Consider the following 14,308-nt stretch of genomic DNA (forward strand, 5'->3'; position numbering starts at 1 on the left):
AGTCTTTCACCACAAACACCGCCCTTCCTTTTTCTCTGCACGGCGCTGCTTTCACAGGCAGCTTTGAAGCTCCTATCAGCTGCTGCAATCAGTTTTTGTCAAAGCGGCTTTTATATCTGGGTAAAAGTGTCATTGACATTAAAAATGTGTTTTTCAAGAGAGATCTAGCCAAGAGGACAGCAGAAATTGTAAGAAATTTAACATCACAGATCTGTAAACTTACTTGAAGTGACTAAAACGGACTGGATTGATGACAATATTGGTACAAATAGGCTGAGTCATAAAGATACATTTGTTTATTTTAAACATAACCCCTTCATAAATGTCAACTGCATAGCATAATGTGCTGTATTTTTTTTAAATTAAAATTCAAATATTTTCCTGAAATTTATGGCTTGTTTGTTTTACTGTATATTAGCATATGTACCAGTGACATCTGTCACACAAGTACAAGTTTATATACTGGGAATCATGGAGACATAGAGATCGATTTTTATGCTGTTACTGAAACTTTGCTGACTGTAGTTATGCTGTAATCCCTTGTAACAAGAACAAATAACTTTTTTAATGTATTTAATGTATTTTAATATGTTTACTTCAAAAATTCTCCATTACATTACTGGATTTTATTGACAACTTTATTATAATCTCCTGATGTTAGCCTTTGAAACATGAGGTATTTTACAACTCATGTGACAGACCTTCAAGTACACTGAAGAGAAAAAGAAAAACAATAAGTAGCCATGCCTGTGAGTGGACTCCAACCACATGAACCACTGTCAAGTCTGGCTCTATTTTGAAATGTATGCAATATCCAACACTTCAAACGTGCCTTGCTACTAGTTCCTCATACAGTACTTGTGGTCTTATTTTTAGTTACTTCAATTTTAAAATTTGTTGTAGGTTAAAACCAAGCATGTACATCATTTAGAAGCTATATAAACAAAGTACAACAAATACAAATGTTGATGTTGATGCTTAGAGCAAAAGGACAGGTCTATGCTTCTTGTGTTAGTTTAACAGACTCAAGAGCAGACACAAAGGGACAAAGAACTTGACTTGAGTGTTAAAGAAAAAACAAGCCTTTATTACGGTTGATTACATGAAACAAAACAAGGCAGCATGGGCCGTAGCGAAAACTAAACTAAATCCTAAACTGGGAACACTAGGACAGACTATGAACAACTATGAACATGATTTTGCACTGGAGCATGAGAGGAACTATGACATCAAAAAACATGAACTAGAAACGTGAACATGCCCAGAACAAAAAGTCATGAAAAAACCTTGACAAGCCGAGATGGGTGGTAACACAGACGATCTGACGAAGACTGAAAGAACACACACAGACTAAAATACACACAAAAGAGTTTGAATGTCAAAGCATTTCAGTAGAGATTAGCTAATGTGCTGTATGTAACTTCTGTTTCTTTTCCTTCAGCCTGTTGGGGAACAGAAACAAATGTGACAATTAGGAAGAAAAATCAAAGAAAAATGTGACCAAATTAAAAGGAAACAAAGGAAGTGAGAAACGGTGTGTGGTTGGTTTCAGGTCTTTTAATATTTACCCTTTTATTACGCTGTTTCTCAACAACAGAACTGTGCACGAGTTCCATGTCACTTTCAGCAAATGAACTCTGAAAAATGAAAAGCAGAAACTGAGCACTTTACACTTCTGCTGTGCTTTAAGAAAAAAATATGAAGCCTGCTTGTATTCCTAAATATAAACATGTATTTGTACTATGTTAGGATTACCTCAGGTGATTTTTCCCCATATTTCCATGACTGGAGACTTTTTTGCTATAGCACTCTCACTTTTATAAGTGTTGTTGACAAAATACCAGTATTTAAAAAAATTAAAAGAGGTAAAGGTTTGACTTATCAGAAGCAAAATACAGCTTTGTGACTCATGATCTAATTTCTTCTGATAGTTGTTGTTGTATTTTTCAAGTTATAAAAAACACACAAAAATAGTTTACCGTATGATTCATTTTATCAAACATATTAGAAATGAATCTGTAATAGATTAGACCTCCAATGCACTGTCAGATGACCGATATGTTCACTGAAAATTCTTAAATTTATTTGATTGATACTGCTGTAGTTGGTTACCTTGGGTGAACGTTTTTTCATGGGTCTGACTTCAGAGTATGTTACTTTGTCTCCAGCCTGGATTGAAGTACAAAACACAGTTCAAGTCATAAAAAACACACAAGAATAGTTTATTGTATGAGGATTCATTTTATCAAACATATTAAAAATTAACCAATATGTTCACTGAAAATTGTACACTTAATGTCTTCATAGTACTGCAGTTGGTTACCTTGGGTGAACATTTTTTCTTGGTTCTAACTTCAGAGTATGTTACTTCCTCTCCAACCTGGATTGAAGAACACAACACAAGTAAAACATCCGTAAACTGTCATTATGAAAGTTTGCCCTGTGATGTACTTTTCCTATTTTTTTTAGTATCATGTACCATGCCCACAGGGGGGGGAAACAGTCAGTATAACTTACCATTGCTGTGGCTGATGATTCTGCTTTGCTCTGTTCTAGTAAAATAAATCTTCTGTTATTAACTGTGTGTACGATGCAGAATAACCTAAATATTAATTTCATTTTAAAGATTTCCAATTAAATTTTCCATAGATCTAAATCAAAGTTCAGTGAGACTTACTGTGTCTGAGTATAAACCAGATGAACAGCACCACAATTACAATCATGATCAAAACACTCAGAGGGATGATGAGGATCTTTGGGGGAAATGAAGCTCTGCAACATGCAGTTTGAAAACAGATAATTAGCTTTATTTAGTCAGTAAAAAAAGAAAAAAACAAAATAAAAAATCATTATACAGACTCCATTAAAAAGTACAGTATTACTAAATGCTGCATATAAAAAATAATAATAATCTGACCTGTGTTGTTTATTTTCTACAATTGTAAAATTATTCCATTGCTCCATTGTAGTCAATTTTCCATTTCCAGCAACAGCATGAGAAGTAATACTGATAGTAGTAGGGGTAGTGGCTATAATTCAAAAAAGAACATCATCACTAGAGTACTGTAACAATGACTATCTTAATATCTCTTAGAGTACTAACATTTACAATGGATGGGATTCACATACATGTAGAATTTATAATCACTTGCAGTACTTACTAGTGTTAAATTTCTCAGTAACAGTTAAATATACTGGTATCTGAATGTCCCCTTCAGCACACCAATACCAGCCACTGTCATTTGACTTTAGTCCACTCATGGTCACTGTGAAAACATTTGGGTCTCTCATATCAGTGCTCACTGTTGTTCCATCTATAGATCCAGATGATCCTGTCACACAGTTCCTGTCCAGCCTGCACCACTTCATTTCTCCAGAGTTACTGTGGTGACATCTGATGGTTATGCTTTCTCCAATATATCCTGTAATCCTCTGATGATCAACATAGAGACTTGGAGTACCTTCAGGTAAAATGAATACAAAAATGGAAACAATAGATTAATGGAAAAATAACTGGTAATTCTGACTTCATATCAATTCTCATTAGGTTTAAATGACAAATAAAAGCACATTCAGTCACTGTTAAAAAATAATCCCTCTTTTTTTCAGAAAAAAAATCTGGCGTATAAAAATAGGCACTTACCATTGGTAACTAACAGCTGAAAATACGCTCTATTATCTAGTGCTGTATTCTCCAGTCCACACCAGTAATCACTGTTTTGATTTGTCAGATTGTTTATAGTCACAGTGAAAATTTGATGTTTTTTGTCATCAGAGATTAAATACTTTCCTGAAGGGTCTGCTTCATTTGTTTTCACTGCATAGCTGCAGGACATCCAATAATAACCTTCACACAAGTACTTCACATGGTCTCTGTATTGGTAGTGATAGAGACATGGGATGGTGATAGATTTTCCAGCTTTCACTGATACTTTACTGACTGTAGTTATGCTGTGAACTCCTGCAACAAGAACAAAGTGTTTTGATGGTTATGTTTACTTAATACATTCTTCGTTCACTTATCTTGCACATGTAGAGACATTACAGTACCTATTGTGAAGTATAAAACTGAATAATACGAAAAAAATAACAGTCATTTATTTTTTCATCTGCTGACATTAACCTTTGAAAAATGAGGTATTTAAATGATTCATGTCACCAACCTTTTAGCACACTGAAGAGGAAAAGAACGATGAGATGAGCAGCCATGCCTGTGAGTGAGTGGAATTAGACACGGTCAAGTCTGGATCTATTTTTGAATTTATGCAACATGCAATAGCAACAACTCCTTCCTTCCTCCTAATTCCTCTACTATCAGGTGTTATTTTTTATTTTTATCTTTTGCTGTAGAGTAGGTATAGAAATTGCCATCGACAACATTCAAAAGCTTTTGTCAGTACGGGGACGCACGGATTACTAAATAGATGCGCCCGTGTTGCGTGCTGACTAGACCCAAGCGCGGCAAAGACCAGGCAATGGTTGGAAGACGCACGCAGTTTAATTTAGTAACACCAAGAGCGCAAACCGCGGATTCGGAAAGAAATCGATGTTATAAAAGGCGCGGGAACACGACCGGGATGGCAGAGTGCAAAGAGACGGAACCTACGGTGAAGGAAGGTTGACGATCAGAAGCTATCCGAGTTCCTGACACGAAAGTAACGACGTCTGAGCGAAGAACAGGTGGGTGGATCTTACTTTTAAAGCCAATCTCCGCGGTCACCCGACCACTACTTGACAACTTTATGGACTCATTTACTTATTGCTACAAGTAAACATTAATATGCATTCCCATAATATTGAATAACACTGACGGTACATGAAGTGAAAGCATAAAATAAAAATGTTTAATATGTGCTGTTAGTTCTCACAAATCCTGAAACTAGAGGTCAGGATTATCCATTGATGTTGATGCTTTTGATGCTTCTATGGAACGCCAGGACTGCCATAATGAATTAATTAAATACACCATTAAATAATTAATTAAATGTGGCAATAATTAATTAAAATTGGAATTAATTAATTAAATAAATAGTTATGACACATGTAATTAATTAATTATTGACACATTTAATTAATTATTTATGTATTTCACATTTTAATTAATTATTGACACATTTAATTAATTAATTATTGACACATTTAATTAATTATTTGTGTATTTCACATTTTAATTAATTATTGACACATTTAATTAATTATTTCATGATATATTTATTTATTTCATTTTGGCAGTCCTGGCACCTGGCTCTCATCATGAATTAATTTTATCTGTCAGCCTCACCCATCAAACTCAGGGGGCGGGGTTAACGCTGATCGACTCAAAACCATTGCTTTGGCCTGGTGGCCACTGTTTTTAGCCCACAACAACCGGCAGAACTGAACTTTGAAAAACCCTGTTTGTGTGTCACCAAATACCGTTTTAATATTTTTTTTAGAATGTAGTGGTTTAATCTTCATATGTCTGATCGGTTTGTCAAGATACAGCCTCTTTGCAAAAGTGCTTCGATGATTTCGGAGATGTCTGCCCAGTCTCACGGCAAAGCGTGGGATAGACCCGCTCGCCTCGCAAGCAATCGAGCTGTTGTTACCGCCGACAAAGCGCAGGCCCCGGTACACAGCTGTAATAACCCCCGCTGACACTGACTTCTTTTACTGAGGTTATATTTATCGGGGTTTTATTTCCTGATGTTCTTATGTGTCCTACGTGTTTCAGTCGCCAATTCTGAATTATAACTAACATTAAAAACATGTTTAAGGAGGAGAGAGAGCAAATAAATTCGATTAACAGCTGATCTTTGGGTTTCTGTTCAGTAATCAGCGTGACCTGCGTATAAACGCATAAAAGAGAAAACGTTGGTGTTTCCGTCATGTGGTAACTGCTGGCTTTAACTGTACAAAGGTTGTTCGACACTATGAAACACATACAGACTTCATGATGTTCGGCTAATATTTTTATTGTGAATATTAATCATGAGGGTGACCTGTACACCACGGAGCAAGATCAGCATCTCTCCACGATATCTTCAGATCTCTGAGTTAACACAGAGTTTCCCAGCTGACTATCTAACTGTCATCTACGAATATGTCACGGGTCATATCAATATGATTTTACAGAAAAGCATCCTTAATACTGCCAACTATTCCAGAGACGTGAAAATCTACAGCATAAAGAACACAAAAACATAGCAGTCTAACGCAACACTGTAACAGAGACGAACCGTCAGTTTGTCGCAGATCAAAGTGGAATGAAAGTGATTGGTTGAACAGGTGTTCGTGATCTGTGTTATCTGCATTTTCATCAGCGTAACAGACTCAGCAGCAGATTAGAATAACACTTATACATTTAATGAATTACCAAATGAATCCACGATCGAACCTGTTCCGACAATTTGAGTTTGTATTCCCTCAGCTGCAGACTCGCTGCTGTTTAAATGTTTGAGAGGAAGATTAGATATAAAGCAAACGTCAAACATAGACTCAGTCTGCGTTTACATTTGATATGAGGCCAGGACGGATAATGGCTGTGTCCTGTTTTAAGATCATACATGTAAAATTGTTGTCTGACCTCCGTCGATCCAGCCGCTCAGAGTCCGTGGTTACCATGGTTACTGCATAAGCAGCTATAATGTAAACATTACGCAGCATGGGTGTTTATGTTTTCATTGCAAAAGAACTGTCTGAATGGTTAACTGACGTTACCTTGGATAAATTATAGTTAAGGAGTATCACAGATAACGCCCATGTGAGCTGCTGAAATCAGTAGGCTATTACTGAAATACACGTGCTATATCATAAACTACGATATAAATAGGGAGGTCCTATTAACATGTTTAGTTTTAAAGGACACCTTCCTGCCTTTAGTCTCATTCATGAGCAGTATTAGTTTTCTTCTAACATGCAGAAGTCTGCACGATGTGTTTCACAGTTTGTAACAAACCTTTTACAGTTAAACATAACATGACCGAAAAAGCAAAAAAAAAAAAAAAAAAAAAAGAAAGAGAGAGAGAGAGAGAGAGAGAGAGAGAGAAAATCACACAAATTATATGTTAAGCTCATTTATTTTTAGTTAAGTAAACTCTAAAAATTCTAACATAGCTGGTGCTTAGAATACAGTTAAATAACTATTAAAAACAGATGATATAATATTTCTGTCCAGGTTGCAGTCTTCATGATGAACATGCTGTTGCAAACTCTGCTCCTCTCGGTGGAAATGCGCCTTCTCTTTCCTCTTTGTATAAAAACATTTTAAAAGTCAGTTTAATCTCAAAATTCACTGTTAAATCCGAAACACACCAAATAAAGAAAGCGAATAGTTCAGTCTAACACATGTGCCAGTGAACCATTAAACGTCTGTAAAACTCTGCAGTTATGAAACGTAACTTTAACCTCAGCCAAACCGATTTGCTCAGTTGTAAATAAAACAGCGAAGTAAACGTGACCCGACAGACAAAACCTGAGTGAATTAAGTCCAGCGTTTAACCACTGAGAGCTAAAACTCAGGTGAGGTTTCAAAGCTGTGTGCAGGTGACTGGACATCAGCTGCCGATAAAGTGGGTTCGCCTATAAAGTCCTCTGTAAGGAAACAAGCTCCAGCAGCTCTGCGCTCGGGAAAAATACTATATTTACTTATGTTGTGCAGAAAAATGCGCTGACATTGCGTTATATCAAGCACCGGCTGCCCAGTTAAACTGTGACTATCACCAGGTAACGTGGGCGTGTTTCTTGAATTAGCAGCAGGTGTTAAACAGCTGACAGGTGAGGAGGACGCATGCAGGTAAACTGAGGGCCTGCTGAGCTGATCGCTGGTGTCCTGAGAAACATGTCAGCTCGTTCTTTATGTTACAGAAGCACAGAGACACAAGACCAGGCGGAAAGAGACGATCGTTCGGTGAAAATGCGAATCTGCGAATGCAACATGTGGAACACGGAGAGTGGAATATGTAAACAAACCGGTTGACGTAACCCCTCGGTGCACTCTGCATGCTGACTGTTAGCAGAGCTACTGAAATCTCTGAAAACATCTGAGCACTTTTGCAAACATGTTCTATGTTGACAACCTGACCAGACATGTGAAGATTACGGCGCGACATTCGCGGCTAAAACACTGTTAAAAGTGTAGTTGGTGACAGAAAAACGGGGTATTTTAAAACTACACCACCACCATTGCTGCCTGTGATTTGAAACGCATTCTGGGATACCTGGCTGCCTCAAGTCTACAGAAGCAATCGATTATCTAGGATCGACCTGTTTTGACTTACATTGCACGGCAACCAATCAAATGTTAGAGAAGCTGCATGGGCAGCGTTAACCCCGCCCGTGAGTTTGATGGGTGAGGCTGACAGATAAAATTAATTCATGATGAGAGCCAGGCGCCAGGACTGCCAAAATGAAATAAATAAATATATCATTAAATAATTCATTAAATGTGTCAATAATTAATTAAAATGTGAAATACATAAATAATTAATTAAATGTGTCAATAATTAATTAATTAAATGTGTCAATAATTAATTAAAATATGAAATACATAAATAATTAATTAAATGTGTCAATAATTAATTAATTACATGTGTCATAACTATTTATTTAATTAATTAATTCCCATTTTAATTAATTATTGCCACATTTAATTAATTATTTAATGGTGTATTTAAGTAATTCATTATGGCAGTCCTGGCGTTCCATATGCTTCTTTATTTCATTTAAACCAGGCATCGTGTCAATGATCTTAAAGAAAGCCAGACGTAACAAAGAACTGTGCAATAAAGCTGTATGCTTTTAAGAATAAAGCATAAGAGTTTTATAAAGTTGTTGTTATAAAGGAGATTGAAATAGGCTTCAGGATGATGTGAGCAAACAACATGCTGCAGCAGTAAGTGACAAAAAGTCCAATAACATAGATACAGATAAAAAGGCAAATATAGGTTTAGTATTGAAAGATTTGTGTGGTGATTAGCTAAAGTGTGTTTCTGTGACCTTTTTTCACCCTGTTGTAGAACAGAACAAATATGACAATTGGGAAGGAAAAGCAACAAAAAGGTGATTAAATCACAATGGAAACATGGATACTAGGACAACAAGCAAATGAAGGAAACACAGGAAGGAAGAAACAGTTTGGTTTGTTGTATTACATAGTTGTATTATATTGGGGATAACTGAGATGACTTTAAACCAGCTCATGCTATATTACTTCCTCTTCCTGTCTAGACTGTGAAAATGTAATTTACAGAAAACCTGATCTCACGTCCAACTTGTCACAGACCTTTAATTAACAATGCTTTGTCTCACATATTAAGGGCTTTATAGCATTCAGCTACTTTTTTAACAGAAACTTTTCACTTCTTGGGGAGTTAATAGCAACATGTCAATAGATTTTCCAACTGTTACAGCCTTTTGACTGATTGTGAACAAGAACAAATACAGTATTTTAAGTTTTTCTTTCACTTAAAACATTCTTCCTTCACATGATTGGCCTATTATACATATAGGAGTACTGTCAAGTACAAAACTAGATAATACAAAACGTATTGAAAATCATTAGTTTTGTCATCTGCTGGCAGTAGCGTGTGAAACATGAAGTATTTAAATGATTCCTGCGATGACCTTTGAGTACACTAAAGATGAGAAGAACAGTGAGGTGGGCAGGCATGTTTGTGAGTGAACAGAGTAACGTAAGATTCTATTTCCTAATTTAAGTAAAGATGCAACACTTCTGCTAGTTCCTTAAATTGTATCATGTTAGAGGTTAGATTAGATGGCTGATATACTGTGCTGTATATAACTGGTGTAAGACCCAGAATCTACAGCTTTTCTAAAAGCTATATGGACTCATTTACCTAAAACATGGAGAGCAACCATAAAGACAAAATACATAAATACAGCTCTTATGATGTTGCTCAGAACTGTTCTGCTTTACATTCACACACATTTACACACAAATGATGTAATTTGATGATATGTAATAGTACAGCACGGATAGTAGAGGTCAGAATAACCTATTGATGTTAATGCTTAGAATGTTTTCTGTATTACATTAAAGTCAAAGAACATATCAGTGAACTTAAAAAAGATAGCCAACATTTCTGCAGCTATGCTGGATTAAAATTTGTTGAAAAGAAAAAACGTGAAATTTTTTGAATTAAGAAAACATAGGAAACAAAAACAATGTGTAGTTGGTTTAGGGTCTTTTAATATTTACCCTTTTAAAACTTTGTTTCTTTATGGTAATAAAGACAAAAGTACATGCTGTCCACGTGACTTTCAGCAACTGACCTCTGGAACAAGGAAACAAAAATCGAAGTACACAATTTTTACACAAAAAAAGTCGATACGATTTTTATATTATTGAATGCTCCCCCCCCCCCCAGGGAACCACCAGACACCCCAATCCCATGCGACCCACAACACTAACAATATGGCCAACTGGACAAAACCATGACCGCTTAACCAAACCACAATAGGTGATGGAGGCGATCAAAGGTTCCCAGAGAGATTCATCTGATGTGGCAGCACAGGCTGTCTGTCATGGTCACCGTGTCTCTCTGGCTGGCTCACGCTGGCTACAGGTTTTGTTTTTGTTTTTCTCTCCCTCTCTGCCTGGGCAGAGCTCATTACGGGCTCTCGCTCTTCGCACACACACCTGTGTGATTATCACCACCTGCTGCTGATCTGATTCCCCCAGCTGCTATTTAAGGCAGTGGCACAGAGCAGTTCACCGCTGGAACGTTGAATCTCCTGAGTTCATGCTCTCAGCTTTATCAGAGAGCTCCCTCTGTATGTTCGCCTGTGGTACTAACCATTGTATTCTGTGTGTAGATAACCTCCTCCTGCACCTTCCTGTCTGTGGCGGCGTGAGTGGAGTTTTGGGACGAGTGCAGCTGAAGAGGAGTGAGTGTGTGCGGAGGGGGAAGCGTGTGTGTGGATTACCCCCTCCCTGGAGCCCTGGAGCCCCCGCCATGCTTCCAGAGAGGAGCTGATATTAGTGCTTTTAAAGCGTACATTTGTTTGATGTTTGAGCTAATGACACCATGCCTGGGATTACCGTAATTACCTTAATATCACTTAAACGAGTTGCTGCTTTCAGGAACCATTGGAATTCTTTCAACTGAGCAAAAGGTTCAGAAGATGCGGGAGTTACCGATGTTGAAAAAAACTTTGCAAACACCTGTCTGACGCCAGTGACAGGTGAGGCTTTAGAGGGTTACAACATCATATCAACCCCGACTCATATCTTGCATCAGGTACCTTTAATGGGTCACATGATAGGGTGAGGCAAGGTGGCACATAAGAGTGTAATTAACCATAATAATAAATGAATGGAAATGAAAAATAAATGAAAATAAATAAATGGGACTCTCCACCTTTTGGTTTTAGAACTGAAGTAGCTTTTCAAATTTCCAGGCTCCTTAAACTAGGACTCTATAGTACGGTGACCATATTTTGATTTCCAAAAAAGAGGACACTTAGCTCAGTCATGAAGAACTTGCTTAAAGAAGCATATTTAACATATTTAAACGATGCCTTCTCTGTGCGGTTAATGAATTATGAAATAAAATATGTCATATAGGCTTTTACAAGTCAACAAGTGCAAAAAAAAACCAACTTAAAAACCTCTGGAATTAAATAATGGTACAGAAATAATGCTTCATCTGCATAAGAAAAATTACCAGTACTGGGTCGGTATGAGGGCTGGACTGGGACAAAAAATTGACCCGGGCATTTTGACTAGAGACCAGCCCACCAGGTATTAAAGGAAAAGCCATAAAGCCTTTGAATGAAAACAAACGTCGTTGTGACAGTGATGTACACTGTCTTGTTGGTATATGTATGATTTCTATACATTTTACATCAGATGAAAACTTTGGTTGTAAGATTCAGATAATTATTTATTAAAAGCGAGACATTTTAAATGAGAATAAGAAAGAAAAGTATTTCTTTGTGCCCCCCTTTCCCTGTTAATGTCCTACCTGGCCCCCTGGCAAAACTTTGCTAGATCCGCCCCTGCACAGTTACCAGCTGTCAGCTACACAGAAAAGGATCCTGGTGTTATTTGTCTCTCAGAAACAGTTCATAACTTCCCTTCAACTCATCCATGTCACCTAAAAGGTAAACCTGTTTCTCCATCACCTGTTCAGCTCTGATGATTCAGTAAGGACATCTCATGCCTAACTGCTGAATTGTGGATAAGAAAATATAATTTTCCGATGAGTAGACCTTGCACTGACAGTTTGTGTAGAGATGGCCTTGGAGGCTGTGTGTTGTGATTAGCATAAAGAGTTTTTAAGAGAAAAACTGAGGAAAAGTATTAATGTAATTGAGTTAATCATAGATCATGTTAAAGTACAACACTGAAAAGAAGAAAATGTAATGAAGAGATTTTAACATTAAAATTTTATTTTAAGAGGATGATAAAGTGTGACTGGACATTGGGTGATTAAATGGCAACATCTGTGATTGAATGTCGGGTTGGATGAAAGTTTTGTGGAGGAGAAATACGTTGTCTTCCCTTTGTCTTCTGTGAGATGAGCACCTCAGAAGATTGGATCTAAGAGTTCACATTTGGAATATGACTCTGAGAAGATTTGGCTTCCTGTTGGACTATTATAGACACGGGAAGCGGGATAAGTGCATTCTCAGATTGCACTTTTCAACATTAGCAGGTGATTTGATTATTGTTTAGTTTTTATTATTATTTGATTCTGCTTTGCTTCGCTCCTGCTAAATTGCTTTAATAAAACATCCTGCATCCAAAAAGTATAAACTTTGCAGATTCTCTTTTTAACTCTTCGGGAAACAGTAAAGGTAAAAACCTGAGTATTAATTAACATTAGTATAAATAACTCTTAGAGGTTACTCCAGCCTTTTTAAGGAACAGACCCTTGGGGCTTGCAAGGCTACTCAAAAAAGCCCAGTCGCCTTCTTTTCAAGGTCCTATAATTGCCTTCTTCCTGATTTCTTAGTTTTTGCATAGTTTTCATACTTACATGTTTTAGATCGTCAATTTATGATGTGATGATCTTCTCTGTGGAGAAATTTTGGCCCACACTTTGAAGAACTGCTCAAATTCAAAGTGTTTGATAAAATACATCATCATAGGCTAAAATGTTCCTGTTCCCCTTTTTCTATAAATGATCAAATACAGCAATATGGGCACCACTGTGTGTTGTTTCTCTTGATCTGTGGAACCAACATCCTAATACAGGAAGTTTGGATTGGCTCTCTGTTTAGAAAGTCCAGTCTCTTATCCTATGAGCACTTGCCAGTAGGCAGTGCCGTGCTAGGATGGAGCCAACGAATGAGGAGACTCGCCCAGTTCTAACTTCCTCTAGCCTGCGAATGTCTACCCTCCCTTCCCCAATGAAAAACAGGCAGCATTAAGTTTCTTGAACATGTTTCATCTGTCATCCAAGAAGCTTCTTCAGTTCTAAAACCAAACTGTGGACAGTCCCAAGTATTTAAACACTAGTGGGAGTTGTTCCACTATCATGTGGCTCACCACATGCGCCAAAGTGTGAAAAAAGTATCATCATTGTCAGCACAGTTTCAGATGAAATGATTGTGAGACCTTGCCCCCATCCTATTATCAGACCCACTGAGCTCACTTGACGCATGATGTGAGTGGGGTTTAAGACGCCAGGGAAGGGATTTCAAAACTGCATTGTAGATGGCAGACAGTTGGTGTGGTAAGCCACGCCCTCTGATCAGAGATGATCATTCATAGTGGACACAGATGGCCTTTTTCACTCTGCTTTCAAACCATCTGTCTTCTCTGTCCAAAATAAGAACATTGGCATCCTTGAAAGATACTGAGACTTTAAACTTATAAAGGCAGCTTATGTATCAAAGAGCAGTGAGTAATATTTATAGGATCAATCATCATGAATTTGCAAATTCTGATTTGAAATACCTCTAAATCACTGTGATTTTTAATTTCCACAATAATTAGTTAACACAACAAAACACACCTTTCAGCTTTTCATGTATTTTGAAACTGGGTTTTTTTAGACCTGGAATGTAAATATGCCTGTTTCTAAACAACTTCTGTTGTTTGAATGTGCTATAGGATATAAATAAAACAGACATAATAGTCAAAACAAAAGGTTTCAGAATTTTTTTTTTTTTATAATTGAAGGTTTGAGTTATATTTTGTTTATTTCCTAAAAAATAATCTATTTAACAGAATTCACAGGGCTACATGCTAAACTTAGAAGATAGAAACAAAATATTGATCCTACCACCATATTATTGATCCGATACCAATGCTAGTGTTGGTATTTGTACTATTGATATCTGGATTGATCGCCCCACC

The 14,308-nt window shown here is 37.0% G+C and overlaps 1 protein-coding gene across 2 annotated transcripts; it reads right to left on the bottom strand.

Annotated features, from left to right (window-relative positions):
• Window positions 1-1,077: 1,077 nt before the first annotated feature.
• LOC120443208 (polymeric immunoglobulin receptor-like) lies at window positions 1,078-4,661 on the bottom strand. Of its 2 annotated transcripts, none has more exons than XM_039621372.1 (11): window positions 4,607-4,661; window positions 4,164-4,211; window positions 3,644-3,961; window positions 3,162-3,461; window positions 2,918-3,029; window positions 2,678-2,772; window positions 2,518-2,552; window positions 2,324-2,380; window positions 2,113-2,169; window positions 1,569-1,637; window positions 1,078-1,442 (listed from the first exon to the last, which is right to left on the bottom strand). In XM_039621372.1, the coding sequence occupies exons 2-11, from the start codon at window positions 4,207-4,209 to the stop codon at window positions 1,389-1,391; spliced, it is 1,143 nt and encodes a 380-aa protein (XP_039477306.1). In that variant the 5' UTR covers window positions 4,210-4,211; window positions 4,607-4,661; the 3' UTR covers window positions 1,078-1,388. The 2 variants fall into 2 exon arrangements, with proteins under 2 accessions (XP_039477306.1, XP_039477307.1); XM_039621373.1 differs by having other exon boundaries at window positions 4,598-4,617.
• Between the last annotated feature and the right edge of the window lie 9,647 nt (window positions 4,662-14,308).

Source organism: Oreochromis aureus, linkage group 13 (assembly GCF_013358895.1).
Source record: "Oreochromis aureus strain Israel breed Guangdong linkage group 13, ZZ_aureus, whole genome shotgun sequence".
Lineage (NCBI taxonomy): Eukaryota > Metazoa > Chordata > Actinopteri > Cichliformes > Cichlidae > Oreochromis > Oreochromis aureus.